General features: G+C 32.7%; 1 protein-coding gene across 1 annotated transcript; it reads left to right on the top strand.

Moving 5' to 3' along the window:
- The first annotated feature begins 6453 nt into the window (after positions 1 to 6453).
- LOC112747958 (uncharacterized) lies at positions 6454 to 7775 on the top strand. The gene is made up of 3 exons (XM_025796167.1): positions 6454 to 6489; positions 6658 to 6832; positions 6880 to 7775. The coding sequence occupies exons 1-3, from the start codon at positions 6454 to 6456 to the stop codon at positions 7773 to 7775; spliced, it is 1107 nt and encodes a 368-aa protein (XP_025651952.1).
- Positions 7776 to 23493: the final 15718 nt, after the last annotated feature.

The following is a 23493-nucleotide window of genomic DNA, read 5'->3' on the forward strand; positions in this document are numbered from 1 at the left end:
ACTTTTTTTATTTTTAAGTAAGCAAATGGTTCAAGAATATTTTTTAAAAATTTGTATAATTTATAATCAAATATGCTAAATACAAAAGATTATATTAAAGTAAACAGAATTACCAATCTTATTAAAATGTAAGGTTATTTATACTATTAAAAAAATTTTAATTTAACATTCCTTTATAGTTAATTCTATCTCTAATGTTGTTCCGACAAAATTAAATTAATTTAATATTCTAAAAAAAATTAAATATTTTTTCTAAATTTATGTAATTTATAAGGTTATTAATTTTTAGATTGTATTTAATTTTATTTATTTTTATTGATAAATAATAGGATTGATACTATTTATGAAGAAACTAAAAAAATCATTTTTAAATTAACAAATTCCTATATTCCTAATGAAGAACGATCGTTTAATTAGAAAATTTTATTTAAAAATTTAAAATTTGCACTAGCTAATTAGAAAACTCTATTTAAAAATTTGAAATTTGAAATTCTAATACTAATTCCTAATTAAGTGACTTCTTAACCGTTTCGATTTTTAAATTTAAATTTTTTTATTTGTCACATTTATAAATTTTCTCTTCACTCAATTTACATTGTTATATTTTAGATTGTCTCTGCACAATAGAAGTAATTTCATCTTTTTCTCTTTAAATATTTTTTTTAAATTTACGTAATTTATAAGGTTATTAATTTTTAGATTGTATTTAATTTTATTTATTTTTATTGACAAATAATAGGATTGATATTATTTATGACGACACTAAAAAAATAATAGGATTCAAAAATTTAATTAAATCATGAAATATTAAGTTAGTTTTATATTTCTAATATGAAATATTGTTGATATAATTAAGTTAGTTATTAATTTTTAATGTGTAATTATTTAAAATAACCTAATTCTAATTTCTAATGGCTAATTTAAACACTTTGTTTAGACTTTTCAATTTAATTTTTTTTAATTCTTAAATAAAAAAATGTCTTTGAAAATATCTTTTTTATTTACATAATTTATAATAAGTAAATTTTCTAACTACAAAATATTAGATTAAATTGAATGAAATTATTTATTTTTTTAAAATGTGAGATTATTTATACTATTTTAAAAAAACTAATATATATTTTTTTATACCTAATTTTTTTTCTACCGTACCTAAAAAATTGAACTAATTTAGTAGTTCAAAAAAAATGGAAAATTTTTTTGTTGGTGTAACGCTAATACATTATGTTTGAAAATTATTTACTACGGTGTCATTATTAAAAATTTTTAAAATTTTATTTATAAATTATAAGTTATTTGTTTAGGTGGTTATCTTTCAAATTTTAAGTTATTTGCTTAAGTTGTTTTACTTAGATTGTTATTTTTAGATATTTATATAATTTATAAGGTTATTAATTTTTAAATTGTAATTAATTTTTTGTTTTTATTGACAAATAATAGGATAGATACAATTTATGATAAAACTAAAACAATTATTTTTAATTTTTATTTTCTGATTAGGTTAAAAGAGTTTTATATTTTAAAATAATATTAAATTTTAATTTTTCTCATGCCATTAGTTTGAAAGGAGTGTCAAATAAAAATATTAATTAATTAATTAATTAATTAATTTAATGATAAGATCATGAGTGATATATACAGGAGGTTAGCATTTAAGATGTAGTTGTTAGGGATGAAATCTATGCTTCCAAGTAAGATAAATCATAAATGTGTCATTCTAGCTATCTGCATCTTTCACAGGTAGCATGAGATACATGTTTCATAATTATCAAGATACTCTAGCAATTGTAAGAAATATATGGATATCCTGATCTCTTAATCACAATGACATGTAACACGAGTTGGTAAGAGATTGGTAGAGTTAATAATCCAAAGAACTTAAAGGTTGAAAACAGACCATATATATTATGTAGAGTGTTCAAAATTAAGCTTGACATGATAACCTCCGATTTTAAGTTAAGGCTGTGTGGAGAACTTTGACATATGATATTTATCGGAGATGACCTTCAGTGATGAGATTAACCTTTCATTTGTCTGAAAAGCAAAATATCATCTTTAAAGACGATGACAATCTTAAAAAAATCATGGAATAAGAGAAAGAAACAGATACAATGTTCTTAGAATGGATGGGGCCAACAAAGAATTTAAAGCAAATCAACCTTTAACATGTTGAGTTTCCAAATCAATTTGTTTATGATAGAAAAAAAAGGGAATGACATTCACGCAAGAGAGGGTATTCTATTGTGAGGTTAAACTATGTTCTACCGAGCATAGGTGATATCTATTATATGAGAATTTTGTTAACTGTTCAGAAAGGTTGCACAATATATGAGTCTATTATGATAGTTAATAGGATTATATATCCTAGCTTTCAAGATGCTTTTTTTATTCATTGGGACTACTGTATGACTATAGAAAATTCACTACAGCTATTAACGAGGTTTGGTCATCAATTGAGAAAACTATTTGTGATATTATTGATATCTAATAGTGTTAGAAAACTAAATTGTATTTAGAATGCAACTTGGACATTATCAACTGACGGGATACTATATAAGAGGAGAAAAATATTGAAAAACTAAGGTATTTTATTGTGGTAATTAAATCATTATCACATGTAAGACTTTACTTGGCAAAATCAGTATTCACCTATGGACAGCTTTACGTTGCTTTGTCAAGAGTTAAGAGTCGCAATGGCTTGAATATTCTGATTCTAGGCTAAGATAGCAATCCAAAGTCATCAACAACAATGTCATGTTCAAAGAAGTTTTTAATAATATTTAGGTAAGAAAAATAGTATTTTCGTTTTAGTAACATATTATGATTTATACTTTTGTACGAATATTTGTCGTAAATTTAACTAATTTATCTATAACTATACTTTTAGACTTAAAATGAAATGTGTAACATAGAGCACAACATCATATGGCAATTGTTTATCTAATGATGTTAGTAAAATGTTCCATTATCGATAAACTTTTGTTAATTTTTTGGTATAAAGTTTAGTGCAAAATTGATATGCTATCAATACAGTTATATATATTCTTATCTTTTTAGCTCTCTTTTCTTATCGTTCAAGAATATTATAAATTATAAATTATTTTATTTGTAATTTATTTTAAATAAATATAAAATAACATATTCAATACACTTATTATATAATAACGATGATAGTATTATACTGAAGTTAAAAAATTTATGATTATAAAATACTATTTTTAATTTATCATGTCAAATTAAAATATAAATCCATGCATCGCACAGGTTTAACACTAGTATACATATAAACGGGCGAAGCCCTCATGTTTGGAGGGAGTAATGACTCTCATAAATTTCAAATTTTTAAAAAATTATATATAGTTTAATCTCTTTTAAAATTTTTTTATTTTAATTTTTTATATTAAAAAAATTAAATTTTAGTCTTTCTTCAAATTTTATGTTAGTTTCGTTCCTGAATTATAATATAACAATAATATTTAAGACACAATAAAAAATTAATCCAAACAATTTAAAATTAATTTATTTAATATTTATTAATTATTATTAAAATAATTATATAATTTTAAGAGTCTCGTTATACATTCAAATATTTTTATTAACTAAGTTTAACTAAGTTGACCCAAATACAACAAAAATTATTCACAGATATGCGCATAAAATCACATACTTTTTCTTCTTCACGTGAAAAATAATACCAAAATTTTTTAATTATGATACATAAATTTTTTAATTTTGACATTAAAATTTTTTAAGAATTTTAAATTTAATATTGTGATATTTTTTCTTTTTTATTCTTCTTTCTTTTTTATTCATGCAGAATTTCTATATTTCTATCTATAAAGTTATGTGTTTTTCCTTCAAAGGTTTTTGTGTTTATTGTCAAAAAGGATAAATAAAAAATAAACAAAAAGTTGCGTAATTCTAGTTTGATTTTTTTTATTTTGTTTTTATTCTTCTAAACAATAAGAATTATGAGAATATAAAATAAGAAAAATTATGAAAATAAGAAGGAGGAGGAGTAAGATTATTTAAAAAAAAATAGCACCAAAATTTTTTAATATTGACATAAATTTTTTTTAATTTTAACACTTAAATTTCTTATACGTGACACGTAAAACATAATGTTGTAGTTTTTTCTTATTCTTTTTTGGAAGAAGAAGAAGGCAAGGACAACGTTGAAGAAGCAAAAGTATAAAACAAAATGCTACCGTTTTTTTTTATTGGAAGAAGAAGATGACGACAGCGAGAATAAAGAAAAAGAATACAGAGGAGGATGATGACGGTGACAATGATAATAAAAGAGGAAGAGGTGGAGAAAGAGGAAGTGATAATGATGATGATAATAACGAAAAAAAATAGAAGAAAAAAAAATAAAAGAATAAAATCGTACAAAAAAATGCACATATATAAATATTGACTTAGTTAGACTTAGTTAAAAATAAGACTTAATTATTTTATATTTCTATAATTCTAAATTAATAAATATATAATTATAAATATTATATATCTAAAATGATAAATATTATAATATATAAGATAACTTTAAATATTGTCTTTTTAGAATTACTGTAATTTAAAACAAAAAACAGTATAATTCTCATTAACTACATACATATCAGTTAATAATCTATCCATCATCTTCTTATCTGATCTGTGAGGTGGTGACGACCGATGGAAAATTTTAAAAATAAATAAATAAAAGTTAACCAAATGCCAACGATGGCAATGACTAAAAACAAGACAAAGAAACCTTTTTCATATTATTTTTTAATTAGGGTAAAAAAACCTAAACAAGCCAAAGGGATATCAAATTTACACAAATAAGTTAAAGCAAAATCTGATTCATCAATCAACCAAAGGACATTTCTATATAGTTCGAACCAAATAGGTTCGAACTCACTTTCCAAGTAATTCGAACTAAATAGGTTCGAATTACACATGTAGAACAAAGCAACATAATTCGAACCAAATTGGTTCGAACCCTAACTTGATAATTCGAACCTAATAGGTTCGATTTACACGTAAATTAATTCGAACCAGCTTGGTTCGAATTACAGAGACCATATTTCGTACTAGCCTGGTTCGAATTAGTGAGGAGGAGAGCTGTAATATATGGTGTGAAGGTGAGTTGCTATCATTAGAGTGGGGTTACATGGCTAGTGAGGAGAGTTTCGCTATGTTGGTTCACCACAGAGGATCCATTAAGAAGAAAACTCGTTCCGGTGTGAAGTTCACTGATAAGGATCCTCTCTGTATTATCGTTACGCCTACGACGAGGTATGAGGACCTTGTTAGCTCTGTACTGCTGAAACTCGGTCTGGAAGGTGTGAAACGGGTTAAGAAGTTTTTTTATCGATTTCCAATCACGGTGCTCTAGAACACCGTAAAGTACGATTGTTTCATGATCACGAGTGATGAGGACTTGCAGGTCATGTTTCATTGTCGCCGGCAGTTTTCAGAGGTTCGGACACCAGAACTGTTGGCAAAGTTGGTTGACGCGGTGTCCAGCTCGGGAGGTTCAAACCGGAATACCACCACTTTAGCCACGGTAGCCGGTTCTAGCTCCAGACCTGCCGTTGTATCTTCCTCCGTCCCTGCGTACAAGCCACCCGTCCAACCTGTCGCCTCCCCTTCGTTCGCTGTTGATCTCATCGGCAGTGTAGGCGACGAGGTCGGTGAAGGTGGGTATCTGCCGACATCTTTACAGTGTGCTGCACCGGCTGGGGTTGGAGATGGATTCTTGGATGATCCAGAGGACGATCATGTCGAGCCGGATATGATTGCTGATGACAATGGCGATGATGTTGGAGTAAGTGTGCCTGCTGGGCCGGGCGGTGGTTCTAGCTCTGGCACGCAGCAGTACCCTCCACATTTTTTCTCTTTGGACTTGGATGCCATGAGGCAGGAGGGGGTTGCTGGGCAGACGACTGAATTTGGCGCTAGAGATGCTGAAGGGTCTGCAGGTCTGACAGAGTTTCAGGTTGGTCAGCAATTTCCAGATAAAGAAGAGGCCCTGTTAAGTGTCAAGACTTACAGCATCCGGCGAGGGGTACAGTACAAGGTCGTGGAGTCCGACTATCGCCGGTATGTGGGCAAGTGTTCTGAGTTCGGCAATAGGTGCACATGGTTGATTCGGCTCAGTCTCCGACAACGCAAGGGGATTTGGGAGGTCAAACGTTACAACGGACCGCATACTTGTCTCGCCACCTCCATTTCAGAGACCACAGGAGTTTGGATTACCATGTCATATCGGCATTCATTATGCCAATGGTGAGGGCTGATGCATCCGTCAGCATCAAAGTGCTCATAAATGCTACCGCCGCACACTTTGGGTTTAGGCCGACTTACAGGAGGGTATGGTTGGCGAAGCAGAAGGTTGTTGCCCTCATCTATGGTGACTGGGATGAGTCGTACAACGAGCTCCCAAGGTGGGTGTTAGGAGTGCAGTTGACGATGCCTGGTACTGTTGCAGTGCTAAAGACGAGCCCTGTTCGTGTCGGTGGATAGTTGGACGAGTCTCGAGCTTATTTTCACAGACTATTCTGGACCTTTTCACCATGTATCGAGGCATTCCGTCATGGCAAGCCCCTAGTTAGTATTGACGGCACCCATCTGTATGGCAAGTATGGGGGAACGTTGCTTGTCGCGATTGCACAGGACGGGAACTCCAACATACTCCCTGTTGCATTCGCATTAGTCGAGGGTGAGAATGCCGAGTCGTGGTCCTTCTTTCTCTCCCACCTGCGTGAGCATGTGACACCACAGCCGGGTCTGCTGGTTATCTCGGACAGGCATAACGGCATCAAGGCCGCCCTTGAGCTGACAGAGGCTGGTTACCTCCGTCTGCATACCGGACATTCTGCATTCGACATGTTGCAGCAAATTTCGCCATCACCTTCAAGGGCAAAGACGCCAGGATGCTACTTGTGAATGCGGCGTACGCTAAGACCGAGGTTGAGTTCCAGTACTGGTTTGATATTCTTAGGACCGAAGACCCGGCGATGTGTGACTGGGCTAACCGGATTGAGTATTCCTTGTGGACACAGCATTGTGATGAGGGGCGTAGATTCAGACATATGACAACGAATATATCTGAGTGTGTGAACTTGATCCTCAAGGGTGTCAGAAATCTCCCTGTGTGCTCGCTAGTCAAGGCAACATACGGAAGGTTGGCCGAATTATTTGTTCACAAAGGGAGGGAGGCTGAGGCGCAGATGGGTACCGGACAACAATTTAGTCAGCACTTGGTGAAGTGTATAGAGGCCAACTTGAAGACGGCTAGGTGCTTCACGGTAACTGTGTACGACAGGGATAACTCCGAGTTCACCGTCGCAGAGACAACTCCGACTGGTTCTTTCTCACTGGGTACCTACAGAGTCTCGCTTGCATCTCACACATGTGACTGCGGATACTTCCAGGCACTTCATTTCCTGTGTCCCCACGCACTGGCATGCTGTGCCTACTCACGGCTTACATGGGAGCCTTACGTCCACCAGGTGTATCGTCTTAGTTCGGTCTTCAGTGTGTATCAGATGGGTTTCACACCTCCCATTCCGGAGGGTTTTTGGCCACCATATAATGGGCCGATTGTCATCCCTGACCCCGATAAGAGGCGTGCGAGAGAGGGTCGTCCCAGGTCCACTCGGATACGGACCAATATGGACGAGGCAGATCCGAACCGGCCAAAAAGATGTGGGCTTTGTCGGCAGTCCGGCCACACACGTCGGAGTTGCTCGCAGCTCGGAGGAGCAGAGCACACACGAGGAAATGATTAGGTGTATTGGTGGCTTTGGTACTTTTGTTATTTCAATTTCGCGTTTAGATTCCACTATTATCGGTTTTCTTGCTTGTAGTTGGTGACTGATAGAATTTGTTAACGTTAGTGCGATGTGCTTTGAATGGGATTTTAGTTAATGAATATTTTCTGTCACCGCAGTTTTAAACGAAATGTATGTCTAATGCACACCGACAAAAATAACTTTACGATTTTTATTAAGACATGATGCGGAAACTATGTTCGTAACTTAAATTGCTTGCTGGAACGAATTCTGAGTAATTCGAACCAGGCTGGTTTGAATTACTTTGTAAATATTTATTCAGTATAAATCGAACCTATTAGGTTCGAATTATCAAGTTAGGGTTCGAATCAATTTGGTTCGAATTATGTTGCTTTGTTCTACATGTGTAATTCGAACCTATTTGGTTCGAATTACTTGGAAAGTGAGTTCGAACCTATTTGGTTCGAACTATATAGAAATGTCCTTTGGTTGATTGATGAATCAGATTTTGCTTTGGCTTATATGTGTAAAATTGATCTCCCTTTGGCTTGTTTAGGTTTTTTACCCTTTTAATTAATTATATTATATATATACTAAAAATCAATTATTAAAATTAGTTATTAATTAGTATAAAATATATGTTGAAATATAAAATACACATTAAAATGAACTAAATAATATATGTATTGATATACAAATATATAGTACTAATTTAAGTAGCTAATTTTAATGTATAAATAACATTTTTATATTTCTTTATCGTAATACATAGACTTTTTTATTTAAATAAAATAAAAGAGGATCAATATTATCAGATTTTTCTAAACTAAATTTTAAAATGTAAATCCCCTAAACCTATTAATATAAAAATCGTCCAGAGCTGTATGTTTTTTATAATAAGTAAAACACCACATTCTAAGACGATTTATGCATGAAACTCTTTCATGAAATGAACGTAAATCGTCCCAAGGCACTGAGCTTTCCAAGTTGAATGTAACTTATCCCAGATAGGATGGATTACATGTCTTTGACCTAAATTACTAGGGGTAGCACGATTTATGTGCAAAAAGATAACTCACAATGCCCTAGGATAATTAATGCGTAAAAAGTATACTCACAATACCCTAGCACGATTAACGTGTAAAAACCTAAAGCCAATAGCCTAGCACAATTCACATGCATAAAGCTAAGGCACAATAGCCTAGCACAAGTTACATTTCTAATGAAACCCTTAATAGCTTCCCATGAGTAATGTTTGCCAAGGATAGCCTCCATTGACGGCGAGGAAGCTCTTCGAAAGAAGGAGAGTTAGAAAAAAAGACGGTTTATGTCAGAGGAGAAAGAAAAATCCTTTGGGTCAATGGCGGAGCACGGCCAAATGGGTACCGATGCACGGCACAGAAGGTTGCAGAGGGCGGCGACGGCAGCTGCTAAACATGGTGGTTGAAGCTTCAGTGGGCAGTGGAGGGGGGAAGTGCACGGTGGGGCCAAGTAGGGCAGGGGATAAGCAGTTTTGGTGAAAGATAGCGAGGAACGAAAGAGACATGTACTGATTGAACGGTATTGCGCACGTTGTCAAATTTATCGACGAAGATATCAGTTGTCAAACTTGTTTACAATCTACATAGTTGATGCCTTAATATATTGAGTTATCTTAGTAATTATCTTAATGTAATCTATATAGTTTGTAAATTAGATATTTGTTAATATTTTAGGTTTAAAATTCTTAGGAATATTATGGTTGTTGTGGGGTTTAAGTGTGATTTCACTTTTAATATATGTTATTATTATTATGCGTTGTTGAGTTGCGAATATATATTCGTGTTTTATTAGCCAATTCGATGTGTAAGGAGCATTCGTAGGCAATAAAAGATGATAATTCATGACCGTATAATGCCGTACCTAGATAGTGTCGGATTACTACATGTTGCAATGATGAATGATTATTAGTTTAAGCTTGATGAGTTACTGATTAGTGCATTTGTGGAGCAATGTTGTCCCGAAACACACACGTTTCACATGCCATTTGGAGAATGCACGGTAACTTTATAGGATGTGGCATATCAGTTCGGCTCCCTGTTGATGGATTTCCAGTTAGTGGATGTCTTAGTAACTTTGATCAGTTAATGAAAGGGGAAAGCTAACGTAGGTGTGGTTTGAAGAGTTGTTTGGTGAACTTCCACCTGAGGATTGTATTGATGAGTTTACCGTATTGTTTTCCTGATTTCATAACTAGTTCAAAGTCATGCCAGCTAATACATCAGAGGCCATAGTACGGATTTATGTGTGTAGTTACATCATGATGTTGTCCACGATGCTTTTCGGGAACAAATCTGGTGCCAGAGTTCACTTATGGTGGCTCCCCTGTGTTGCGGAACTCGACGGACTCGGCAAGTATAGCTAGGGTTCGACCACATTGTCTTGGTTGTATAGGTGTCTCTACAGAGTTGCTAACTGGAATGTTAAGAACCTAGCTAGGCCATTAGCATTGCTGCAGTCTTAGATATTTTGGAGGTTACCCACATTCAGGCCCAGAGAGTTTGACACCATTCTCTAGCCGCTTGTATCGAGGTGAGTACGTTTCATGAATGATGTGTATAGTGCACTAGTTCATATACTTGTTTTTATAAGTTTAATGCTTGTCATTATGAATCTTCCAAGTGGGGTAGGTACCTGCCATCATCAGACGAGAAGGTTCCTCGGGTCATCGCTACTCGACATAGACTAGACAGGTTGAGTGTAGATAATGTAAGTATAAGCTTCCACTACTTGCTTTCAATTATACTGGTTCGTTGTTGATGTTTATGCCATAATACTTGAATTTGACTAATTGACATGTTGCAGTTTATTTGAATGTCGTATAGCGTTCTTGAGGTTATTCGAGTAGTCCATCCTAATATCTTTAGGCCTGAGCACACGCGCTTATGAAAGTCGACTATTGCATTGATTTACTTTGTATCAATTGAGTGACATCAGGTTGATAGAGTTCTATCTCAGCTTGGGGGTGTTCAGCACATCCCCAATCCAGCCATCAACATTGACTTCCTATTGTCGAAGGATGTTCGAGGACCGACCTGATGGTTCCTTGAGGTATTCACCACATGACATGAGTATTGGGACTAGAGACATCAGAGCGTGCTCTCATTTTAGTTGATGTCAGATCCTCGACCTTCGGTTGAGTATCTTGATTGGTGGTATAGGATATCCCATAGATTCCTTTCACATGATCGGGACCTAGTTGACCCTTGCCAAATTGGGATTCCTGCAGATGCTCCTATTCGGGGTCATATTGCTATGCCAGCTAGACAACAGGGACCAAACTTCCCAGACAATGTAGGGCTACTTGTGAGATTGATGGCACCCGATACAGCTAGCCTATGGCATGGGGGTCGATGATCTATTAGGGTTGAATGAGGCACAAGACATTAATGATGATGACGACGGGGAAAGTCAGAGACATCAAAGAGGTTGGGAACATAGTGGAGGTGAGTCCGGTTGGAGTTGGGGTGGTGGTGGCTCTGGTTGGGGAGGTAGTGCGGGTGGCTCTGGGTGCTTGTGATTGGTGAATATCTCTATTTTAAGACATGTGTGCAGCCCATTGTACTTTCGGACTTCCTAGTAGCTTTTCCTCTGCCACATAGTCACGCATATCAACTAATTACATCCATGCCCAAACTGCACACACTTTTCGTGATACTTCAATTGATCAGACTTAAACACTTTATACTCAACACCCCAACAAATATTATAACTCTTCACCGTCAACACAGCTTCCTCTTTGCTTTGGAACCTCTGGCCGATTTGAAACTCGTTTGTGCCAAGCATATCAAGCCCGTCTCCATGAATAGCAGGTAGTTGTTGATCTGGAAATGCCGATTGATTCATTGCCTCAAGATCCAAATTAGAGATAGAAGTGTGGAGGGTACTGTTGTGTCAGAGAGCTTGACTGAGCATGCGATCTCCCAACTCGTGTTATGTCTTCCTTGCCGTCGGTATCATCACCAATAATGGGTGGTTCCGAATCCGACCAATCATCACCTATATCCTCAGCAAGTGGATCCCTATCTCTGACCTCCAAAAATACCGGTGCACCATCCAATACAGGTGCTGCTCTCATTGCAGATGCAAGCTTCCTGAAAGTACGCACATCATCCAAGTCATTTGCATTATTTGCCTGAACGAAAAATTCTGCTGCAAATGATGGGGACAAAACATGGGCAGTAACCTCGTGACCAGTTGGAATCGTGTTAGAACCCCCTTCTATCACGCCGGTTGGTAGATTCAGGGCAGATCTACCAGAGCTATCCTCTACACGAACCATTCTCGCAAACAACTCCATAACCCCTAAATCTGGAAATCTAGATTGACTGTAAAGTATAATTAACTCGCATGTCGTCATCGCCTAGCATCTCATACTTTTCAAACTTAACATAATCTTGCCTAAGTGAAATAGGAATCTGAAAAAAATACTTGATTTACATGTTTTTTGTCGCATTTTCCTAGCTTTTGTAATATACTATTTTGTAAATCCAATAAACTCGTTGAAGGATTTACAAACATTCAAATATGTTTTTTATTAGAGATCGTAACACCCTCACTTGTGTTTTCATCAATTTTTCTTCGGTGATGAACTAACAAAAGCACACTCTCAACCATCTCTCCCAAAATTTTCAATTCATCTATAGCTCGTTATACATCATATTCGTTTATTTATAGCTTCTTTGTCTTCATAAATCGTCCCGGGGTTTTGAGCTTTACGTATTCGAACATAAATCGTCACAGCCTATTGTGCCTTAGATTTTTGCACGTAAATCGTGCTAGGTTGCTATGTATTGTGCTAAACACGTAAATCGTGCTACTCCCTAATTGTTTAGGTAAAAAAATGTGTAATTCATTCTACCTTAGAACGAGTTACATTCATCTTGAAAAGCTTAGTGCTCTGGGACAATTTATATACGTTCATTTCGTGAAGGAGTTCCATGCATAAATTGTCCTAGGATGTGGTGTTTTACATATTGTAAAAAACACACAGTCTTGGAACGATTTATATATTAATAGATTTAGGAGATTTACATTTTAAAATTTGGTTTAGGAAAATCTGATAATATTGATCTCTCTTTATTTTATTTAAATAAAAAGCCTAATACATGTAACACCTTGCTAGCCAACAAAATCCAAAAACTATATTCTTTAACTACTAAAAGAATAAGATAATAATAGCGTTAGAGTAATTTTAATGGAGTATTTTTGGAATTTTGAATTTGACATATATTTAAAGTGAAACCGTTCTAAATTTCAATTTACATTAGAGATAATTGACAAAATGAGATTGGTCTCATTTTAAAAATATATATAATTTTACTTTAATAAAAAATTAATTAAATTTAATCACATATAAAGTTTAAAATAAATTAAAATCAAACATTAGAGTTATAATTCCTACATTTAGTTTTAAATAATTATTTATCACATTTGTTTTCATCAATGGTGATATAACATTTTATAAGATATAAATTAAAATAAAATTGAACTAAAACCATCGTTAAATATGCTCTCGGTATGGACTCTTCCTATTATGTTTCTAAATAAAGTCCATCATGAAGGTGATTAACGCCTTTGAACCTATAATCAACTAACATCTATATTTAGGGCTGTAATTAAGCTAAGACTTTTGGTGCCCAAATTATAAAAAGATAATGGTGATTTTAAGGGGGCAAGCTAAGTTTATTTGAATTTAAAAATTATTGATAAGATTATCATATATGCAATATGCCGATGTTGAAAACTCCCACCAACTAGATGAGTTAATATATAAGACATTAGACATACTGACATACATGCAGCCAAAAGCCATTCAAGTGATCCTTCCTCATCACCAGCAGAGAGACTAAAAGTAGGACAAGAAAAGCCTTTTTAATAAATAATATAATATATAATATGCTGATGATATGCTCCTCAATTATTGTGACTTGTCTTATACATTGGTTAAAGGTCTATTACTTGTGGTTAAATTAAATAATAATCAAAGCAAAGATCGATGGGGCTTCGAATGCAGTTTTTTATTTGGACACCTCAATATTAGCCGGATGCATCTTTTTAATTTGTGTTCCCAAAATATTTTGATGTATTTATGTTGTTTAATTCACATACAATTTCAGTTTTTTTTTTTAAATCAGGAATTTAAGGACATTATAGGTTGCTGCGACAAAAGTTTTACGTAGATTGTCACAATTCTATCACAACTTTATTTTTCCGCACTTGAAACTTGCTATGTAAACATAGGCAGAGTTGAATTTCACAGTAATATGTTCAAAATTAAATTTTATCCCATATACTAGGCGGCGTCCCTTCACACTACGGTAGTAATAATGATTCTTTGTTCGTCCATATTTATTATTATTACGCCACAGGAGATTCTCTTTTTTTTCGGACATGGCAAGTTATTCGTTAATCATATCATCTTCTCACCGTTAATTATAATCTTGTACTCGAACAAAGGGTGGTGCAACCTTTCTATTTCTAGGTCGCAAGTATAATATTCCACGTGATAATGTGGTCGATACGCTCCACAATGTTGGGAATATAATAGAGCAGACAACAAAATCCATCTATATATAGTTATATACCCTCATATATATATAGCTAAGAAATTAAATATATTTGGCGCTATGATCTTTAAGGAATTTAATATATAGTATTACCATCAAATGGAGCTTATGTTAGTTGTTGATTAGAGTTTATTTATTAGGTAGATAAGAATGGAATATATGCAACCACCATTTTTTTTTTTTTGTGAATATCCACCATAATAGATATTGAAGTGGGATCTAAATCTTAATATGCTTTACTTGAGAGTTGAGAGTTACGTGTTGGTTGTATTAATATTTAATATATATGTAATTAGCGGGCCGGCAAGATTAGTTACTCTGCCTAATTAAAGACGAGACCCCGCACCTTCAATTTGGATATATTCAATGCAACTTAATTGCTTCCACAAGCTAAGGCCCATGTATGATGTATCACTAGCAGTATTTCTTACCTAATTTGGATATGTTACTCTGCCCTAATTGTTGTATAACATTACAACAATTAATAATACTAAATAACTAATAATGCTAAATAAAGTAAGTTGTAGTTAATTTAGACTGATTTCTTTTTTACTACCAAGCATTTTTAATAAATTAAAGGAGCCACTTGAATAAAGACGTTTAAAGCTTTTTTTTAAAGATGTTTTTTAATAATTAAAATTTATATATATAATCGATTAAACTGTTATTTTTGTCAAAATTAGACCAGATACATTAGTTTGACCGAAAAATTAATGAACCAAACTTTGAACTGATCTAAATTAATATTATTTTTCATAAAAAATAACTACAATACTTTTATTATAAAAAGTGATTAAAATATTCCTATTATATATATATATATATATAATAAAAGTATTTTAGTCATTTTCTATAATAGAAGTATTATAATTATTTTTTATAAAAAATATTAATTTAAATCGATTCAAAATTTGATTTATCGATTTTTTAGTCAAATTTATTTGTATGATCTAATTTTGACAAAAATAATACAATTTAATCAATTATATATATTAAATTTTAATTATTAAAAGTATCTTTAAAAAAATTATTTTAAGTGTTTTTACGTGAGTCACTTCTATAAATTAAATGGTGATGATCTGAATTATTATATGATAGCTAAGCTTGTTATTTGTGTACTGTCATGATGGAATACTTTGATCATTGGTAATATATATTATTTGACCGTTCTGAGTGTTGGTGCTTTGAAAAGCATAATTGTCGTGTCAACAAATACAAGCAGCCAAGGAAGTAGGTTACAAAGGAGAAGGACGGCACCGGGGAGGAAAACGATGTCACTACAATGTCTTAAGCAACACATGTCATTTTCCTTTAACTTGCATGTCGATAATCTAATTAGTTTGAGATTAACGAAAATAATCACGACTCATTAGCACGCAATAATAAGCTAAGTTGCTCGCCATTTGATGCTTGTGCGTTAACGTTACAATCTATGTGTTTGACTGTGACATGCAGGGATCGTGGATATTTATTTACCTTAAATTAATTGTTTGACCAAATTAAAAGAAACGATCGTCAATATATACCACTTGCTTAATTAGTTGCTTTGTAAATGGAATCTTGAACTTGATCAGGCTTGAGCCCGCTACATGCATCATGCATATACCTCTCCTTCTACCAATTTTTATGTGTGGATAAAAGCCGGCAACATTGTAAATTTGTAACGCACCTACCACACAGCCTGACAAGGCTAAGATCAAAATTAAAATAAACTCTAACCCTTGGACATGGAGATTCCTAGTTTAATTTAGTGAATCAAATTAAGATGTTAACTGGAGTTAGTCTGTAAGACTGTGTGTTTGTTTATTGATTCAGAACAGTAAAGACATATATAGAAAGATACACATATATACTAATAAAAATACACACACATATTTTGTCATTAAAAACAAATTTTACCACTAATAAAAAAAGAGTTGTTGGTAATAATGCTGTGACGATAAAAAGTGAAATTCTAACAATTTTAAAAGACAGGGTTATTTTAATTAAAATTTATAATCTTATATCTAATATTTGTATCTCGACTTTTTAGTAAGACATTAAATATACATATTTTGTCGTTATTATGTGTCACTTACCACTGTTGATGTAAATAAAGGGTGAGATTAGTGAGATCTGTTTTCTCCTGAATACCCAAGGCCCCTATATTTACAAAAAAATCTGGCATCTTAGTATCTTTTAATAGACTCTTCGATATTCAATGGCTCAGCGTCTCTAATACTAACAGTCCAAACTCAACCCAATTTAATATAAGTTTTCGAAGAACTAATGAGAGCTGGTTGGCGACCGAATATCGCGATGCTCTGGCTCTGTACGAAGTCGCTATTACTATCTGTCCATCCGCTCACAGGCTCTCCATCAATGGGTAAGCCAAACATATAAGTGACATCTTCTAGTGTCACAGTAATCTCACCCACCGACAATATAAACGAATGAGTTTTTCTGGCCTCCACCTTTCCACCAAAGCAGCTAATAAGAGGTAAAATCCTCTTATAAACCCAATTCTAGAAACGTGGTAGAATCCTGTCGAGCGTAAGTAGTTTTCGACTAGCGGATTTCACGTCAGCGACAAATCCAGTTTATGAACCATCAAATTCCTGTTTGGCTGGTTGAACAAAAACATTTATTCACTAAATATTAGTTTAAATAAATAAAAATATTAAAAATTAATATTTATAATTATAATTTACATGAATATAAAATATTGTTATTTCTATTCATTTATTAAGAGCACACGGTGAAGCGCCTACCCAATAAAAATTTAGCAACTTAAAATAATAAATCGAAATAAATAAGAAAGATGAAGCGTCTTGGAAGAGTTTTAAAAAACATTTACTTATTTAAATATTATACATAAATATAATTAGTAAAAATAATATTTATTTTTGAAAATACATAAATATCAATAATAATATTTATATTAAAAAATAAACGAATATATAACATTTATATTCGAAAAAAAATTTAAATAATATTTACATTTATATAAAACAATATATAATTATATTAGACAACTATTCGTAAATATTATTAAAAAAAATAATACTAAAATAATAATATTATATTTTCATATAATACTAACAACAAAAATTAAAAAAATTAATTTAAATACATAAAATAATAAAATTTATGAACTTAAATAAATTGGATGATTTAAATAATTGATGATATGTTCTTCAAGTGTCGTATAATTACGTACCATTTTTAATCACTACAAATTAATAATTATTTTTATATAATTTTTTTCAAATAACCCTAACTCTAACACTCTTCTTCAACCTCTCAACTTCTTCTCTCACAATAAAATTGTGAAGCATTCAACAACAAGTCAACAACACAAAAAAACTTAACACAACAAAATTTAATTCTATCATTTTTCATTAGTCTCTCAACTTCTCTTCTCACAGTAAAAATATGAAGCATTAATAATCTAATATTAATTACTATAATTTCACAAAAGCTCAATTTATAGAGCTCAATTAAGCTATTGTGTAGTAACTATAATTTCTATTTCGACTCTTGGTCTTATTTTTGCTAGATAGGAAATAGCCAAATGTAGTCCATACATAAAACTTCTCATTAATAATCTAATATTAATTACTATAATTTCACATCAAAGCGTACTTATTTCCATGCATATCTTAGTTGTCATTAGAGAATAATAGTATGGTTTGGCAAAATTTTTTTTAGAGAAAATAATCTTTTATTTTCACATCAAACTTATTCAATTTTTGGCTGTCTATCTTATTTGTCATTAGATAATAACAGTATAATTTAGCAAGTACTCTTTAAAAAGATAATCTTTTGTTTATATTTATATGTTCCCATTTCTCATCCAAGTAAAACAAGAAGAGGAGACAAAATTAATCGGTGAGAAGAAAATATGAGACATGCAAGTTTTGGATAAACAGAAACAGGTGACGCATAAAAAATTAATCATTTTATGCTTACTATGTTACTCCTCCCTACCAAAAATTGCAGCTCTGTGTCTGGTATCTCTTCTCAATGATTAATTTTTGTTGTCTCCTTTTCTCATTAAGTTACAAATATAAGCGAAAGATTATTTTCTTTAAAAAGAATTCTTGTCAAATCATACCATTATTTTTTGATGACCAAAGAGATGGCCAAGAATTGTACAAGTTTGATGTGAAAATAAAAGATTATTTTCTGTTAAAAAATAATTATAGGCAATACTATTATTCACGACAATTATGCTTGAAAATAAGGACATTTTGATGTGAAGTTATAGTCATTAATATTGGATACTCAATGAGAAGTTTTATTTACAAATTACATCTGGCTATTCATTTACAAGTTAAATTTTAATCTATGAATTGAAGTCCTGAGATTTTTTTATAATTTTTTGACTTTCATAACTTTGAGATGTTGATTATACTGTAATTTGTGGTATTGAAATCATCCCTGCTTGTGTTTATCTAGCTGTAGAAATCTGCGAACTGAATTACTTTTGTATTGTTTGTATATTCTATAAATTGAATCTGCTAGACCATCCCTGCTTGTACTACAGTTTGTAGAATTTCAAAAATACTATGTTTTGTAGTCAGGTAGATTTGAGGACTGGAAATTTGTTTTTATTAGGCTAGAAAATTGTTCATTTAGGTGTATATACTACTAAACAGTAATGAAGTGGCCTTCTCTGTGATTCTGTTTTGGGTTAGCTTTGTTTTGGTTTATGATTGGTTTATGGAAGGGAACAAATTTTTTTTTAATTTAAAGAAAAAGAAAAAAGAAGTACTACGAATATTTTTATTATCAAAATTTTTCAACTTTTGTATACTAGATTAAAGAGACAATAATTTAATTAATACTACATTTCTTGCAAGGTTTATTGAAAGGATTCAATATTGTTTTAATTTTTGAAAGGATAAGATAGCAGAAAGTGAAATCTACCTATAATATTAGATCACACTATTGGACTTCTAAAGTAATAGTATTATACAATAATTATTATTTGCTTAATGTTTGACTAATGTTATCTCCATCTGTTGTATTAAACTTTTTTGCAGTTCTTTGAAAAAAAAGTGAAGGACAAGATGGCTGAGTTTCAGGTTGGTTTGTCTAAACTTATCTCTTTTGTTTTAGAATTGTGTTTAGTTCGTTTGTATATAGTCTGTCTTAACTCACGCAAATTTAATATATATATATATATATAAATGTTGTCATAATTGTTTGTCAGATCTTGTTTTATTAAATATGTTGGATGTTAAAAGATGCCATTGTCAATAAGCAAGGTTTGGAATTTTATATTTTGAATTGTAAGTATGAAGTTGACCTACATACAAGATTAAGATCAGATAGAAGCTAATATCTTTTTGTTTGAAAATTTAGGACCAAAAGCCTAAAATGGATTTGACGCAGATGGACACCATTAATTCCTAATTTGATGAGCACCAACAAAACAAACATGCTGCTGAATTGTTTTAATGACATTGTGCACAAGATTTAGATTTTTATGAGTTGGCATTATCTCTGCCTTTGTTCGTATTTGTGACTTGAGTATGCCTTTGTCTTTGTACCTCTAACTTTAGAGATTAGAAACACTTCAGATGAAGTTCCATTCAGATCACTATGGTAGTTCTATTTATTCAAAGAGCCTAATTGATCCTGGCTTGACTACTTATTTGATGATATGACACACACGTGTATTTGTTCAATCTTTTGTTGTTCTTTTGTTGTATTTACTAGAACGTGTTAATCTTATTTGTTATTATGTAAAAGTTTAAAATTAAATTGACATTATACATTTTTTTTTGTTTATCTATATAAATAATGGATTTTTTATTTACTATTCTATCTTTCTTTTTAAATATTATAATCATCTACGAACAATATAACTTAGCTGTGATGGTCTTAATATATTAAAACTGTTCAGTTAGCCACGGTTGAACGAAGGCTACAATTCATTTAAGTATGTTGATAATGAACTAAATCAAGAAAGTACTATATTCACTTATTAAGAAACATAGACACAGTTTTTCTCTTGCCCCAAGCTGTGTATGCTTAAACTTTAACTTTTTACAGATGAAAAGCAAAGGGAAGAACATTCAAATTTGAGTTGCTGATAATTTGAAATTATTGGATCATTTATGTCCTTGAGGCTTTAGTTGACAAACGGTTAAACTGAGAGGCTTCAACTTGTAGTGGCACTCTGCTTTGCTTGGATTCTTATGCCCTTTTGAACTCTTAGAAGGTCGAGCAACTTTTTATATCAATGGCTCCTCCTTCCCCAAGAATTAATCAAATAGGGAGGGTGAACCAAAATGAACGGTTGAGTTAATATCAAGTAGAGTGGTTAAAAAATTAGGCCAAAACAGAATGCTCCCATGGCATCTAAGATATAATTGTAAATATGGCCCTTATGCTCTCTTCTGCTCTACATTTCAAGGGCTGCAAAAGGTTCTTCAAAGGTTCTGAACAGCTTCTTGGGCAGCTTTGACAGCTTGATTATTCATACCAATAATGCATCCTGATTTCTTCATCTACTAGACTTCTGATCTTCAACCCACCTGTATATCTCATTAGCTCGATCCTTTAAATAAAAAACCAAATGCAACATAAGAGGATTAAAATATTGGTGTCTACTCCAATGAAGATTTAATGATTGTCATCATGTGAAGATACATCATTTTGACCATTAGATTATAGATTGTAGGACTTGATTTTTATTTGAAGTAAAAGTATTACTTTTATTTAAAGTGTTGCTAAACAAGTAAGTTACACTTTTTAAACAAGGATCATCATGAAAAGATATTTTTGGCATCTTCATGGGAGTAGTTGCCTAAAATATTTATTAACTTAACACAGAGCTTGAAACCTGAGGTTCTTGACAAACAAAACATAAACAATTAAATACGACTATCATGGTAAAAATGACACATGAAATAACACACTACTCACAGAATGTGTTTTTCAACGTTAAATATGAATTATACATGCAAAGAAAGGCATAATACAGAGATTTAGTAATAATCCAGAGTTCAGAAAAGCATAATCATCCAAGAAACCAGGTGTTTTAGATGGAGAATTTCTCAAACTATGGTTCAGCCTTTGGGTTTCAGCATTGTGAAGTTGCTTCCTAATAAATAATGCTGCTTTTTCAGAGCAAGAATGTTTTTTGGTATGTTTCTAATTGCTTACACAAACTACATTAGCCAATTCTACTTTTACTTCTATATCCATCATCTATAAAAAAACCCGATTATGAAACCTCTAAATTTACACATTACTTAAAAATCCATTGGATGATTAAAATTACCAGCAGAATGCACAGATGATATTTATATGTTGTTGTTATCTGAGAAGCAGATGAATAAGAATCTTTATCCGTAACTCCCAAACAAGCCCCAGCTGAAAGATCTCTAGAAATAACACACCAAGACCATCAAACCTTAAAGCAGAAATTGATAAATTAAAACCAAGTTATGTAGAGGAAATGCAACATACCAAGAGGAATTGTAGTCAAGGTTCAATCACTAACAAATTCAAGGTTCAATCACTAACAAATTCAACTCAGTGATGATTTTCAACAAAAAAAAAAAAAGATTTAGCTAATTATTTGAGTAAGACAGCAACAAAATCAAAGTTCAGTAACGATAATTAGGAACCAATTCATCTCAGTGATGATTCTCAGCAACAAAAAATCTAGCTCAATGATATTTTCAACAACAAATTATGGATGGTTCAGTGATAATCAGTAACAAATTCATGTCGGTGATTATTTTCAGCAACAAAAAGAGTAGTTCAGTGATATTTTCAGCAGCAAAATCAAACACAGCAACAAACAGAAAAAGAAAGAACAGGGGAATTTGTTGGGACTCACCAAATCGGGACCAGCTTCTGGTTGCGCGAAGGAAGCTGACAGCGAGAGTTGCTGACAGCGAGGAGGAAGCCCTGGGACCTGCTGCTTCTGCTGCCGGCAACAAGCGCAACGAAGGTGCGGGACTGACTGCAAGAGGGTGACGAGACAGGGAGAGACGATGACGACCAGTCCCAGGATCTGCTGCTTCTGCTGTCGGCGACGACGACGGCAGGGAAGGCGAGCGAGCGAGACTGAGTGGGAGACCAGAGACTGTGAGAGAGACCGGAGCCGAGAGAGCGACGACGAGCTTGAGTGCCAGTCCGGAGACAGTGAGGGAGACCGGAGACGAGAGAAGGAGAGAGCTTGCGTGCGAGGGCAATGAGCCACAGCGAGAGAGATGAGAGAGCTCGAGAGCTTCAGTGAAGAGTGACGTTAAGGGAGGAGAAGGTAGAGTTTAGGATTGCTGAACGACGTCGTATCAGCAATTAAAAAAAATGAACCGGTTCGGTTTATGTGAACCAAACAGGGTCAAACTGAGTTTTTAAACCGAGTTTACAGAATAATTTATTAACCGATTTTTTAAATACAACCAATTAAAATGTAACATGTCAACAACTTTAAAAAAGATGTTTGTAACATGTTTATGGGAGTATCCCCAAAAATTTATTGACCAAAACAAGTATAAAAAGATGTAAAACACCAAAATGGCTACCTACTCTATATTGTCATTTAGAACATCATATGTTGATGCACTTATGGCTTCAGCCTGTTTTCGGGGCAGTTTAACCTAAAAAAACAAGCATCTCACTAAAATTGTCGGAACGATACGAAAATAAAAAAATAAGATAGGAAAATGGTAAGGGACATATACGATGGCCAAAGTATCTTCCAAGACCAAGCGTGACTTCTCCAAACGAGATAATGATCTGAAACTAGAGGACAGAAATTTCACCAATCGTGCAACTATTTCTTCAACCATAGAAACTTTGTTCTTCCGGAGTGAAAATGCTAAATTCTATTTATTTATATTTGAAAAGACAGCATTCTTTAAAATCAAAGGAAAAGAAAAAGAACAAATACAATGTCTAAATTTTCAATTGAACATTCGGCGGTAAACAAATCTAAAGAAATCAATAAAAATAATAAGACAATAGATAAGGAAAACTAACTAACAACAACCATACCACGTAAATAATTTACAGATTACAATTGTTGATGCATTGAAGGTTTTTTTTTATCATTCAAAATTTTGAACAAATATTATGCTTATGCTAATAGCATTAGAAAC

Source organism: Arachis hypogaea, chromosome 15 (assembly GCF_003086295.3).
Source record: "Arachis hypogaea cultivar Tifrunner chromosome 15, arahy.Tifrunner.gnm2.J5K5, whole genome shotgun sequence".
Lineage (NCBI taxonomy): Eukaryota > Viridiplantae > Streptophyta > Magnoliopsida > Fabales > Fabaceae > Arachis > Arachis hypogaea.

Excerpts from the sequence above, each read along its gene's own strand:
- LOC112747958 (XM_025796167.1), top strand. The coding sequence starts at position 6,454 with ATGCCTGGTACTGTTGCAGTGCTAAAGACGAGCCCT. Across the intron at positions 6,490-6,657 it reads CAGTGCTAAAGACGAGCCCT|GACGGGAACTCCAACATACT; the intron begins GTTCGTGTCGGT and ends GCGATTGCACAG. Across the intron at positions 6,833-6,879 it reads CCTTGAGCTGACAGAGGCTG|CAAATTTCGCCATCACCTTC; the intron begins GTTACCTCCGTC and ends GACATGTTGCAG.